The sequence below is a fragment of the Botryllus schlosseri genome, chromosome 10 (assembly GCF_051294905.1).
Source record: "Botryllus schlosseri isolate E-star chromosome 10, Bs_hap1, whole genome shotgun sequence".
In the NCBI taxonomy this organism is placed as follows: Eukaryota; Metazoa; Chordata; class Ascidiacea; order Stolidobranchia; family Styelidae; genus Botryllus; species Botryllus schlosseri.
Window position 1 is genome coordinate 18,254,707 of NC_137245.1, and position 14,357 is coordinate 18,269,063.

A 14,357-nucleotide genomic window follows, 5' to 3' on the forward strand; every position below is an offset into this window, starting at 1 on the left:
AAACTCGTGCTCGCAAACTTGACTATAATTGGCAATTTGGCATCACCCTGCGTCTACTACGCAGCGAGACCGACGTGTTTATTCGTTCCTGACAATCTCCAAGCCAAGAATCTCTTTGCGGTTGAATGTAATTGGATTACAGTTAAAAAAGTAGACATTTTCACGAAACTGTGCACTCTCGTTTACGCCACGGCTATTCGGCAATCGATCGAAAGACAATTGAAACTTCTGGTACGGCGGGCGAACAATCGATACGCACGTCGGAAACAAGTCAAAAGCGGCTTTTTCTCTGGTCTTCGACAGCAGACATCAAAGCGCGTGAACCCTTTGAAAACACATCAGTGCAATAACAAAAGCGAGCGTATGTCGTCAGGTGAATCAATCCGCGACCGGACGATTCAGCCTACGTCGAGCCAACAGCGCCCTTTTGCGCGCACTCAACCTCGCCGTCGCTCCGCGATCTTCTGATACTTGGAAGGCAGGAGATGCGTCTTCTCCTCGCGCTGCATGCGTAGGACGTATTCTTCCATCTCGCGCGCGTAGCGCTCTTTGTCTTCGCGCGCCTTGTTCACGAAGGGCTGAAATACGCGAAATTGCGGTCAACGATGTGAGTTGGATTTAAAGTCGATTATCGCGTTCATCAGGATTGAACAGCCCAGGATTGAGGGAAAATGATGATGATGATGATGATGATGAAAAGGTTGATCGTAGCGCATAAAGTTAGTGTTAATCTCATGTTTTAACAAACCGGAACAAACTGCGTACACTGTAACAAATATTTCCTCTAGGTAATGGCTTCGCAATAATCAGACAATCTACGAATTATGTACGCAACATTACAGAGAGATATATCAACAGAGATTTTGTTAAAGTCGGCAAGAGTGAGTTTCTCTCTGCAACGCCATGGGTCAAGTTTGCAGACCTATGGGATTTGGGGTGTGTTATATGACTTGTTTTTAGGGGGAGGGGGTTATAGCTATGCCGTTTGGCTTTTTATGGGAATTTATTCCCGCATTGCGTAATTTTCTTGCTATGCGCCGGAAAAATGAAATTTTTTGCGGTTGCGTCAGACCGTGCGCTAAACGGCAATAAAGTAACAAATTCGACAGCTCTGCAGGAACTAGGTTAGACAACGGAGCCTTCGGGGTATCTCAAACCCTAATAATTCAACCAAAATTATAAATGCAACATTTTACTGCAACTTTCGTTAAAAATAAATGCAACTTTCTCGCGATTTTAGTGCAACAAAAACTTGCCCTAATCATGACACATAAATAAACACCACTTGATTGAAAACTCGGGACACCTCGAGCAATCATCGCGCGTAAACTTAGCCAACTTAATGCGCCGCCATTAATGATTAGCAGTCTCACGGATTAGCCGAGTTTATGATCTCCACCCTCTGTTGTGCAAATCGCAAAATTTTCATTCCGCCCACAAGAGGTGGTCATTAACGAAATACTTATGCTTACTCGAGTAGATTTTTCCACTTGCACTACTTATGTGCAATTTTCACTTCTATTCACCTTTAATGAGTGAAATTGTAATAAGAGCCTAGTGAAACACACCCTGTATCACGGTAATTGAATACATCCTGCAGCAAGAATCGCCGACTGCTTAGTGGACTACCACCGCCAGCCACGCCACTGGCATATCAGCGGAAATTACTTCACGAGCATTTGCTCTGATGAACGTGGCTTAACCTCGACCCTAATGTTATTTATAATAGCCAGGATGAAGATTGGGGGGGACGAAATTTTTTAAATAACAGCATCACTAATATCGATTGCGGCACAATGAAAAAGAATGATGATGCTGAACACATGGAGGGGGCATTCGTACCTTCTAATTCTACTCAACACATTTTTAGGAAAAACTAAATACTTTATCCCCTGAAGATTTTGTAAATGTAGTGTTGGGATATGTTTGCATTGCATTCCATTCATCAGTGAAATTGTCTTAGCAACTGGGCAAATTAGTCCACGATTGTATCGCGGTAACCAAATATATTTTCAAAGAGTACACCGTTCTTGGTGTCGCTAGCAATTTTGCACCTGTTGCAAATATGCATTCTGCAATTCTCAATGCAGCCACCAGTGGATCAACTGCTTAAACTATGCGACCCCTCTACCCAATCTACTTTCCGGAACTGCATTTCTGCTTTCACTTAAAGTAGTTTTACCATATCTTTGAAATACCCATTTCTAATTGTAATTGAGTACTGAGTAGCGATTTATGGTCTTACTTCTACCAAAGTACCAAGGCCACTGGTGTAACCAAGTCACAAGTCAATCTCACTTTTCTAGTTTGGACTCATGTCAAGTCGAGTCATTTTCAATTCACCACCGAGTCAAGTACGAGTACAAGTCAGTGAGTAGAGCAGTGGTTCTTATACTTTTTAGACCGCGACCCAAATCTGACTTTTAGTGGTATCTCGCGACCCAAGCAACACACACCAAAATGAATGCATTTGGGTGCCGACCAATTATATCAATAACGAAGGGTTTGGCCACCCAGCGACGGTCAATTATCGCCACCGAACTTTTTGGCACCGCACTTTGACCAGCCGTATGTTGGCCCAACGCCATATTTTCATGTCTCCAAGCGTGGACGGGTTTTGGCCTCATAAACCGGCAACCGCTCGTTATGCAACTCTACACTAAAGCGTCCCAGGTCTCCGAATGTGTTTTCCAGAGAAACCAATGTTGAAAAAATCTTATCATGAATTCAAACCAATTTGTTTAATACAAAGGTCGGCACATTTTCATGATCAAGTCATGTTGTGGTGGCGACTTCTCCGCGTGTATCGCTTATTGGCCGTGGTACCAAACTCAGTGACCTCTGATATGCTCAAACCAACTACAGTAAATCGCGCGAAAAGCAAACATATTTTGATGTTGCAATGACCTCAAATAATATTACATACATATTAAAGGACCGCTCTGGTACCGTCGCGACCCAAAATTATACCCTTCGCGACCTATGTTTGGATCGCGACCCATACTTTAAGAACCACTGGAGTAGAGGGTCGAGTCCAAGTCATAGTGTTTTGACTCGTGTCCGAGTCCAAGTCATCGTGTTCACTGTTAAGTTTTGAGTGCAATCCAGTTCAACCTACTATTTTCAACTCTGCTCGAGTGATATAAAACGACTGGCCTTCATAATATCGTAATTTTCCTCAGTCTCAACAGTTTCTGGCCCATATTTTCCAAGTATCAGGACTGACATACGAAAAACCAATATATGTGGTGACTATACTATTCTTTGAAGTTGGATGAAATGTCCGCCTTGGCCGTTTTAGTCTCGAATGATATGACTTGGTTAGAGTCATGCACGATGACTCGAGTAAAGATCTAGTCAATACACAGATTGACTCGAGTCCAGTCATTTTACCCATTTGATAAAATGACTCGAGTAACTAAAAAATCGTGACTCGAGTCATTCGGGTCATTACAACCCTGACAACTTTGGAGGAACGAGTGATATTCCTGGTATATGATAAGGAGCGTACTAATTGCGTTGGATACTCTCGAATGACATTTATTAAATTTTGTCACGTGTCGTCTCCGACTCACATCCATCCGATACATTATATCAGTGTCTGCAAGGAGATTGAAAGCATGGGCTTGAACAGGATGAAAATTGTTTTTCAACAATGATGTCACTGAATCGTAGTGACGTAGGGATGAGAGAAGTGCACAGTGCTCAATGCGAGGATCTGGAAGTAGTAGGTTTCGCTCCTCCAACTTCTAATATTATGACAACTTACTTGTTTTTGTTCTGGAAGCATACTGTTCCACAATGCGGTCGCATCCTTCAGCACATCAGCAGCTTCCCTTAAAGAGTCTACCCTCACAGCATTGAACCTCGATTTGATAAAGTAATTCCATGCACTGCGGCCTCGTTTCGGAGGGTCCGTCAGCTTCTTTTCCTGCAAACGTGACCGTTAACCAGCTGTTGCGATAGGAAGAACTGGTTTTTCAATTGCCTACTTTCTTGTGTATTCGCTTTTGTCGCTTCAATTTGTTCTGCCTAAAATCGTCCAAATATTCCGCTCTTTCGGTCGCAGTTAGAGAGGAGTAAAATGCTTCCAAATCTTTGCGGTACTGGGACGCGAGTTCCTTATGTTGATCTACGAATGGCTGAAAAATTGTTGTAACGCGAATATATAGCTTTGCTAATGCTGTCCAGAACTGACAAAAATTCCAAGATAATTTTCTATGTAGCTGAAGGATTAAGCATTGAAATGACATCAGTTCTATTGCGGAATTGCCATACTGATTCAGAATCTATTATTCATGAATGTGTCCTTCTCATTGCCGTGCTCTTAGCTAAACATATCTTTGAGTACAGTATGAGGTCCGAGGCAGAGTGGGGCAAGGACTCAAACAGACGGACAGACGTTTATTGATTCATAAAATATAAACATCAATTTGACTGGAGATGACGATATGACCTGTAACGCCAGAAACTATGGAACGGATTTTTATATTTTTGGCTGGAGCCGGATTTATACTTTTTCTGGTACGGCCAAACTACTAGCAAATAGTGTGCAGCAAGATTTTATTATTTGTGGCCGGATCTATGGATTCTAGCACAATATATACAAGTATGCCTGCTGGGTTCAGTTGCACCTGGAAGGTTATCCAGCATAAAACCTTATCGAAACTACAACGTGATCTGCTATGGCAACCCTCGCATGAGAAAAGTTGAATGACAACTAAGAAGAAAACAGCTAACTAATGACATGTGCATAATCATAAAAAATACTCCATAGCATATTTTAGAGATGTTGTTGACAGAACAGAAGACTCTCTCATAGACGGAAGAGAACCTACTTGCTTTTCAACAGGTGACATTGCGCGCCATCTTTGAGCAACTGAGCTGGTAAATTGAGCTGAAAAGTAAATCCAAGGTCAATGCGAATTTTTCAAAGTGATCAGTCTCAGAACGCATAGGTAGCTTATAGAATGGTATAAATAAATACAGCTATAGATAGATATAGCTTATAGATATCTACATTTCCCTGGTAGAATGAAATCACAAGCTGTCTAAAATCGTGATTATAGGCACCGGTGACGTGAATTGAAGAATAATTCAGGCCTCTATCAACATGACAAAATGCAAATATTTCTTATGCACACTTGTGACTCATTTATTCTAAAATCAATACAAAAGGAGCATTAAATAGGGACCAAGGTAATGCTTTATACACAACTTTCCGACTTGCAACCATGAATTCCGGTATATAAGTCAATGATGATGAAATGACAATTATCCTAATTCCTAAGACAAAATGAAAATGGAGCATGTTACAGTTTAATTTATACCTACTTGCACTCAAGTTCCCATCCCTGTGTTGCTCTTTAAGAAAAAGAAGGTAGGAGTTGGCAGGTTTCTTCGGTTTACCATATTTGCTTGAATGCAATGTTGCAAAAAAGCTCGGTATCGTTAGTGCTTGGTTGGATGTGAACCTAAATGTTTACAGATATATTTATGTGACATAAATTATGTCATATGTGCTGATTAATATATTCAAGAAGTAGTATCTATCTAGCTAGGCCAAAGAGCAGAGGCCAATCCTGATTGGAATCACTAGCCTTTTTGCCTGATATATCAGGTGAGCAGCGATGATTTCCAAGTTGAAGTAACTTGATAAAAAATATTTAAAAAATAAATCATGGTGTGAGCACAGGACACCGATTCCATACAGGAGGCCAATGCTGCAATTATTTTGGTCAACTCACCCATACAAATTTGCTTGGCTAAAGCTTTTTATTATTTGACGAATCCCACCGTTCATCATCGACTAGAAGTATATGCACACAAACGCTATATGAAAAAGAAATGCAAATTGCAATATACACTCTGGCTAGAATTCGAAAACATAATATATTCTGCGGGCGCCGTCGGTTAGTCTGCCATAATAGTATGTCATTTTGAAGTTCAGTTCGGATTTGTAAATCAAACTCATCTTGTTTAGTGCTAGCAATAAGAGGATAACTAGTAGAGCTAGCTAGTAGATTCTGCAGAGAAAACGTTGCAGATTGTGCAAACGGCTCGTCGGCAACTGATCTTCAGAAACTGTGTTGCCAGTTCTCAGCCACCGTAATCGGTGAGTAGCAGAGATGAGCGGATTTGAAATTTCTATGTCCTAATCGTATCCAAATCCGAAGCTAATCCTAAACTTAATCCAGGAATCTTGTATATTCGAATCCTAATCCTGATCATAATCCAATTCAAACTTGGAGTTCCACTTTTTTTTCATCATCATCATCATTGTTTTATTAGCAATTTTATCAGTTCAATCATAGCAATTTACAACGTAGGCTGTCGCAGACCCAACGAAATCGTCTCGTGAACCTCACTTTATCATGGGGTGTAATAGCTACGGTAGGCATTTAAACATATATACTTATAGCTAGAAATCCGCCAAAGAAACATACAATTGTAAAGAACTAATTTCTACTTAACAGTTCTATACCATAAAAATGTAAAAATCTTGTGAACCCAGTGTATCTTCCGATACAATGCCAAAGCCAGATTCCCCCCTAAAAATTTCAAAATCACCCCCAAGGGGAGAATTCCTCCCCGGTTGGGAACCACTGGCCTAGGCAATGTAAAGAGGAGGCATGCACACTGGATGAAAGTAAAGAAGATAGTATGGAAAAGGAAGCGACGAGAAATAGGGCGGCATGTCATGGGAAGCGAGATCGATAGGTCAGTCGTGATCCGGTAATCTTGAGGATGGACTGTATTTATTTAGTAGTAATTGCTTGTATTTCGACTTGAATGTGGACATGCTCGTCGACTGCACTTAAAATGCCTACATGGCTACATCTTATGCATATAATTCTGTAAAAAGAAATAAAACGCCTAATGAGTGCCAAAATACATGAAGTAACTTTGGTATGACGAGAAACGTTGTCGCCATTCCCCACAGGACATCAATTTACCGAAAATCGGTAAATGCAATCCTAATCCAAATCCATTCAGAAAAAATCTCAATTCCTAATCCAATCCAAATCAGCCAAAATTTCACAAATCCGCTTTTCCCAAATCTGGTGAGTAGCACTGAGCTGTATAAAGTGGTAGTGCCACTGCCAAAAAAGCCAATTTCTGCGGCCATATCAACTTCAAGGGGAACTGCGCTCTAAATATGATGTGGTCCCAAATTAAAGTTAATGGTGTGAAAACGGCTGTTTTCCTCGGGCGGCCGCCGTATTTGCAGCTAAAAGAAAATATCAGTGACTGTCACACTGATTTCGAAACTATGAATAAAAATGTGGTCCTCTATTTAGACTTCCAAAATATGGTAACCCTAGATAATATGACTGGGGGATATTCATGTCAGGGCACCCTAATCTTGGGATACCCAAACTTGAACCCTAACCCACCACCAACCCGACTATCCCCTCCACCAACCCTAATATCCCCCTTCCCCAACACTAATATCCCCTTCCCCTACCCTAATATCCTACTCCAACCCTAATGTCCCTCCTCCCCTAACCCTAATCTTGGGATTCCTTAACCCCAACTTGGACCCTAACCCCCCACCAACCCTAATATTCCCCGCCCCAATATCGCGCTCCCTCAACCCTAATGTTCCCCTTCCCCAACCGTAATATTTCCCTCCCCCCAACCCTAATGCCACCCCATACCCTAATGTCCCCCTTCCCCAACCCTAATATTTCCCTCCCCCAACCCTAATGCCACCCCAACCCTAATATCCTACCCCAACCCTAATGTCCCACTCCCCTAACCCTGATGACTCCCTTCCCCCTAGCCTACCCAACCCTAACACCCCACCTCAACCTACAGTTGCAATAACGAGCAGGCCACGCGTGGTTGATATGTGTGCAATCGTTGGGATATATTTTTCATCTGAACAAGTCACACATAATGTACAATGCGATGTCATGAACAGATACGAGGATGTCGAACGTCGCACGTCCGCCCCTCTCCAAGTCAATTCAACACTGAGCCGACCACGCGTGGTCGATATGTGAACGTCGCGTTCTTTCCCGCGCTTGGCGCTTGCGCAATCCGTGATCACCTGATCTGATCACGCCGTGACTGCGTGATCTACGCATGCCCTGACCTCCTTACAAGATTGACAAATCAGTTGATAATAACATTATTAGTTTAATAATTCATATTAATGCTTGTTAATATACTTTATTACAAAGTTTCCCGAGGGTCGAGTTTGTAAGGCCAAGTTCACCGAGGTCCGAGTTCACCGGCAACCCTTGGAATACTTCCAGTTCTACCTGGAACAGTTTTCAGTCAAAAGTCCTTTTCACAATATGGATTTCGAAAAGTATAAATTTGATTTGGGAAAAGTTTTCATCACATTTACAAATTTTCCTAAGAACCACGTGATATAGCCGTACCAAGGTAGCTGAATAGATTTTCGAGGAATCTACGTGTTACATCATGCCCGTATTGAAATGAACTCAAATATTTTCAGCTGGCACTCTCGTCAGTAGGGTAATCCTCTGTAGTCGAACCTCACAAAATCCATCTCCCGAAGAAGCCTCTCGCACAAAAAGACAAAGTTTCTGCTGGACAATGTATGATTCTGCTGCCCGAATTATTCCACTTCCTCATGTAAGTGATCAATGTCATAGAAGAAATAAGGCTGAATTCTTTTAACTGACACACATCTTTCAACGCAGTAGCTCTTCAAAAAATTCCTCTAACGTTGCAATTCTTCTGTCTCTCACTGTACGGACAGGATTCTTGGTACCAGCCACATGTCACATTTTGAAAAATTATAGTATCGTCGGATATATTACTTGCCTGACATGACATACAGACATGTTGGCATACATATAGCATGATGACGATAACATTAACTAGGAAGCTGTGACAGGTTACTCCAGTTGCAATATAACACGATAACATGCCGCTTACACTGCCTGAAAAACCTTACCGGCAGCAAAATTTGACATCTTAATTTAGAAATTGATGTCTCATCATAAAGAATTGCGCACAGAGAACATACCGCGCTAACCAATTAGCTTCTTGCATCTGATTAGAACACAACTTTTCCCTATGCTCAAGCGGCAGAGAATGCATCTTGGCGACAGCCTTCCCAAACTGCCGAAGCGGAACGATCGCTAGTGTCTACACCACCCTAGAACACTATATGCTTAAAGGTCAACTGCATCTTCATAGACAACTTTGTGGAATCATGTTCAGAATTTTTTTTCATACCGAAATTACCGACTTTCCGTGTTTCAACTCAATCGGAAATTGACGTAATTTTGACTCAAAGTCCCAATATTGGTATGTTTACAGAAAAAGCAGAATGTGCATTGTGACGTCAAGTAGGCCTACATGACACATCTTCTCGCCACCGGTCACAGCGGCTGTTTGTGTTCTCGCAGTTTTCATTCTAGTCAGTTATGGCCGAGGTTTCCATTGTAACGGATTCGCCATAACTGATTATGAAACTGAGTCCGAGTACTCGGATGTCCAATGTATCATTTTTGCACTTATACTTATAAAATTAACGTTCAAATACGGCAGCGGTTGAGGTGTTGCTGCGCTCGATCCCACGTCAATGGGACCCCTTGCAGCTTCATATGATGGGTCATTTGAGTATGATCAGCCTAGCTTGCTCAGCGTAAGCCGCTAGTCGAGACTACATTAACTACAGTGGTATCTACGGTCTCTAGTGCAATTGCTCGTTTCAGTCATGTATCTTGATATCATGAGTAGCAGGTGTCAGTGTGGATGTTGCCAGCTTATGTCATCTATAAGGGAAAGTTTGGGCTGTAAGGAGGTTCCGAGAGTTACTTGACGTTGACGTATTGGAGATATTAACATCAAGTTCGATGCAGGAGCGAGACGGGGATCTGTTTTGGTTGCCAAGTACTTTTCTCGCACTATTACACTTATTTTCACTTTCCAGGAAGCTGAGACATACGGTATTGCCTACAGAAATTTTGTTCGCTGGGTATGGGGATTCTGTGGCAAAATCCTGCCTTCATGCGTTGCTACTACTGTCCGAACAACATTTACGTCAAGTTCTTACAAAGGATCCCAGTTCAGTAACGCCACATTGTGAATAAACAGTTTTATTGTTAATAATAAACGCATATAACTAATAGACCAAAATAATGACTGTGTCAGGCAGAGAAGCATATCGGGTTTTATGTCGGGCAATAGCTTCCTCTCTGTTAATTTTTATTATGCTGCTAGTCAGAGGAGGTGGAACGGTCTCAGCGGAATCGCTTAACTCAACAGTTTCTGGCCCAGTTCTGATGAGTGCTTGCACTTCTTCGACAAGCTCATTGCAGTAATCTAGAACAGGCATAAAAATGTGACGAAATTTTATGACGCGGTCAGATCAACGGCAGTTACCAAATGTTGAATTTTCAAGTATCTTGTGGACAGTAAATTCGCCGTTCATTGTACTTTGGATATTTGACACAGTACCGCGGCGCTCCTTCCCTTGACATTTTCTGAGCTTTCGCGCAATTTTCATTGAAGTGTAGGATTGCCAACTGCATCCTACAAAAATGAATATTGATGAGGCTAGTAATTATGCCAAAATCTGATATAGGTTGTTTTGAATAACCAAGACAATGAAAGGTACCTGGCTTTTTGACTGTTATGGTGGTAGTGATATAACTTCGGGCAGAAATGATTAAGGAGGGCGTTGAATGATTCACTTCCAGCAGTGTTTCCATTCGGAGATAGATGGCGTATGTCATTTTCCATGCGAGTGGAGTAGAGAACATCGCAAACCCTTTCATATGCTAATGAATCTGAAAATGGATTGTCATAATGGTAAAGAACAGAATGAAAGATGTTATTCATTGTAACTAAACTTGAGCCTATATGTTGTATAATATATAGAAGCTGAATGGAGCAATTTTGTTTCCTTTTCATAGGATGTAACTGCATCTACACTACAACATAAATCACCTTACCTTGATGAAACCATAACCTTGGTTCCAGCAGATCTGCATGTTCGCACGAAGTAAACTGCTGGTTGCTGGGATGCTGATGAACATTTACAATATGATTACCAACTGCTCGCCAAATTTCCAATGACAAATCCGGGTCTACATCACCACGGCGTGCGCAAAAATAAACTTGACTCATAATAGCTTTGATCCAGTGCCGAATTATTCTGCAGTCAGCTCGATTTGATAGTGCTAACAGCTTCTTGCGGAGGCCTGGTGGAGTGTATGATGTGTGAACAGAAAAGAATGACTGTTTAGAATAGATAGCCAGTCTCACCTTTGGCAAGATGCCATGTGTCAAATGTATGTTTTATTTCTGGATGCGTTTCTCTGATATGCTTTCGAATCTGTGGATGCCGGTCGTAACAATTTCCGCGACGTTCAGCTGTTCTTCTTGTACAACAGCCATGCACCGAATAAATCCTTCTTTCTCCATTTTGGTACTGCCAGCTACTTCATTTGACTGTAAATTAATACAAATAAGAATTAAGGAGAAATGCAAGTTTTCAAAACACATTTTTCACCTGAACTAGCTTTCCACACAAAATTTTCCGGCTTTCGATATCCATCATGGTGTAAATACCATACTTTGCACAATGTCCAGGACTGTCCGCCCTTCCATCTCCCGATAATGTTACCCTGTTTGATTTAACATTCTCGAATTCCTGTCGACTTTTGGCTTGAAATACTTTGTTAACCGATGGCACCAAAAACAAATTTTGATACTTGAAGTAGGTCTTTAACGATATCATTTTTACACCAGCAATCTTCATCATCCGCAATGATTTCGTAGGAGAACTGCCACTAAAAAACACTGCAGCACATACTGCCATATTTCCCTCTGCTATCTTGCCGTCACCAATTTCTTCCTGACTTTGCCAATATCTGGAGTATGAGCAGTAGGGCTGTTCAAAAATAACCTTTTTTCCTGAATATTGTTGGTTACGTGATTAAACTGTTGGGTTGCCTTAAAAAATGACGCACACCAAATTTGAATTCATTCCAACCAATATTCGCGGTTTTCGTAGAGTTTGAAAATTTTGAATTTGCCCAAAAACGCAAAAATTACACAACAACAAAGTACAAACAAATTTGACTCAATTCCAAGCAGTAGAAGCGGAGTTATTTCAGTTTTTATTCGATAATTCTGCGATTATCCTTGATCGGTGGATAATCCAAGAATTATCATCAAAAAACTGGAATAACTCCGCTTCTACGGCTTGGAATTGAGTCAAATTTGTTTTGCATAGTCTTTGAAGACAGCCCAACAATTTCATGGGGTTGGCAGAAAAATATGGAAAAAAAATTTTTTTGCGTTTTTGGGCAAATTCAAAATTTTCAAACTCTACGAAAACCGCGAATATTGGTTGGAATGAATTCAAATTTGGTGTGCGTCGTTTTTTAAGGCAACCTAACAATTTAATTACGTAGCCAACATGATTTAGGAAAAAAGGTTATTTTTGAACAGCCCTAATGAGCAGTTTCTGCAGTCTTGCGTGATTCTCAGTGTGCTACCTAAACCAGACTCTTGCACGTCTGATTCTGATTGACACATTGGACAATGTTGAAAATTGTTCATCAGCCTATTTCTGTCCACAATCACAAACTGGGTCTTGCTATTTTCCAGACATTCCTTTGAATCTGAATGCCTGTAAATCAATATCTCAGTGAAGACTTCGTACAAATATGATCACACTGTTCAAGTACTCACTCTGACTCGTCATCTAACTCTGTTGGATGGAAGCTATCATCACTATAGAGAGGGAATGGATATCACTTTCACAGTCTTCATAATCCTCTCCAGCAATAGGTAAATAACTGTCTCCGACCTGACATCCAAAGCTTTTCAATTCAACTGAGGTGCCAACATCTTAAGAGGTGCATATATAACATTTACAATACTGTATCATCGGTACTATACTCTTACTTTTGCTTCTAACATGACATGCAGGCTTCCGTACTTGAACAGCTTTATCAGTATACGACTTGGGGCTTGGAAACAGATGTTCCTCTGACTGTTCCTCATTCTGTGATCCACCTTTTGCTCCTTCTACATCATTTGTTTTTGAAGATGTGGCCTAAAGCGTTACAGTAGCCTATCAGTATTGCTAGGGGCCCCAGGGCGAATTCTTGTTGCACTCAAATTGTGAGAAAGTTGTACAATTGACTTAATATTAACAGCTGCATCAACCGCAAGATCGGTTGCTTATACTCTTGTAGCACTAATTGACACAATACATTTCCCTCACTTGATTTCGGACACTTTGTAGCTTCAGAAGAGCATTCCTTCGACATTTTCTTTTCACAATTTTACTGGTGCCTGAAAATAACGTAGGAACGGCAGTACGCTTGAGAGTTACCTGTGCTCGATAGCCTAATTGCTTGTGTATCTCAGATACTTCATTGAAACAGGATGGTAAAAAGTGATCTGAGCATGAAAAAAAAACAGTTTGCCTTTCGGTGTATGGAAGTCCGCCCGTTTGGTCTTCACGGCGTTCGCCCAGGCGTAATACCTTGTCCGATCGGTGTTAGGGTTTGGACAGCGATGAAAAGACACTTTGGGTACCGAATAGTGCGTATTCGAACAACTATACGCGACACAAGATGTACCTCCGTGCCTCATCTTTTTCATACCTTCCATAATCGCAATCAAATCCAGTATCAGTCTCCAGTATCAAAATCAATCCCAACAGGAATGAATAACTTTCTGTTTACCAGGTCTTTCGCCGTGTCAGTTACATGACGTCATTTCATAGCTGAATGATTTCATATCCGTTTTTCGGCTTTTCGATTTATAATTTAAATTACTTGAAAACTATAAGGTATTTTCAATTTTCATTATTTTATTCATATTCCTAACCACATAATGTACGAAATAAGGCAAAGTCATTTTTGAGATGCAGTTGACCTTTAAATCTCTCTAGTATCGTGATCACGCTCCATCGCTTCTTAAAACTTGCTAAACTTCTGCCTGCATTTGGGCATTTTCATGTCATTTTTATGTTCCCAATTTTATTATAGGATTAGTAAGATCATAATGTCATCGGGTGCACGCACTTCACGAGTTTCAGGTCGCCATTGTCAATTGTTTTCACCGTTGTAGCATAGTGTTCTTAGAATACTATGGTTATAGTAACTACAGAGTGTTACGAGTGTTTAGGCCGGTTTACACTGAGTGGAAGCTAAGCTAAGCAAAGCTAAGCTAAGCGAAGCTGAAGTTCACACTGCCGGCGTAAAACGTATCCAGCGACGCATGACCTGCTAGATCGTTCCGCCGTAAACAGACATTCCCGGCTCCCGGTCTCCACTCGCTCGCCCAGTTTGGTACACATATGCCCTGCACACCTCGTCGGTGGCACCGAGCGATTAATCGAATCT

General features: G+C 41.2%; 2 protein-coding genes across 3 annotated transcripts; both read right to left on the bottom strand.

Moving 5' to 3' along the window:
- Window positions 1-110: 110 nt before the first annotated feature.
- Window positions 111-6,006, bottom strand: LOC145448493 (transcription factor A, mitochondrial-like). Its single transcript, XM_080326886.1, has 6 exons — window positions 5,748-6,006; window positions 5,335-5,474; window positions 4,839-4,897; window positions 3,993-4,142; window positions 3,770-3,931; window positions 111-578 (listed from the first exon to the last, which is right to left on the bottom strand). The coding sequence occupies exons 1-6, from the start codon at window positions 5,804-5,806 to the stop codon at window positions 438-440; spliced, it is 711 nt and encodes a 236-aa protein (XP_080183012.1). The 5' UTR covers window positions 5,807-6,006; the 3' UTR covers window positions 111-437.
- A 4,063-nt stretch (window positions 6,007-10,069) lies between these two features.
- On the bottom strand, window positions 10,070-13,892 carry LOC145448925 (uncharacterized). 2 transcript variants are annotated; one of them, XM_080327380.1, is made up of 8 exons: window positions 13,229-13,892; window positions 12,907-13,057; window positions 12,691-12,849; window positions 11,504-12,628; window positions 11,257-11,442; window positions 10,944-11,192; window positions 10,372-10,521; window positions 10,070-10,311 (listed from the first exon to the last, which is right to left on the bottom strand). In XM_080327380.1, exons 6-8 carry the CDS (start codon window positions 11,116-11,118, stop codon window positions 10,112-10,114), a joined length of 525 nt encoding a protein of 174 aa, XP_080183506.1. In that variant the 5' UTR covers window positions 11,119-11,192; window positions 11,257-11,442; window positions 11,504-12,628; window positions 12,691-12,849; window positions 12,907-13,057; window positions 13,229-13,892; the 3' UTR covers window positions 10,070-10,111. The 2 variants fall into 2 exon arrangements, with proteins under 2 accessions (XP_080183506.1, XP_080183507.1); XM_080327381.1 differs by adding an exon at window positions 10,607-10,778 and having other exon boundaries at window positions 11,504-12,849.
- Between the last annotated feature and the right edge of the window lie 465 nt (window positions 13,893-14,357).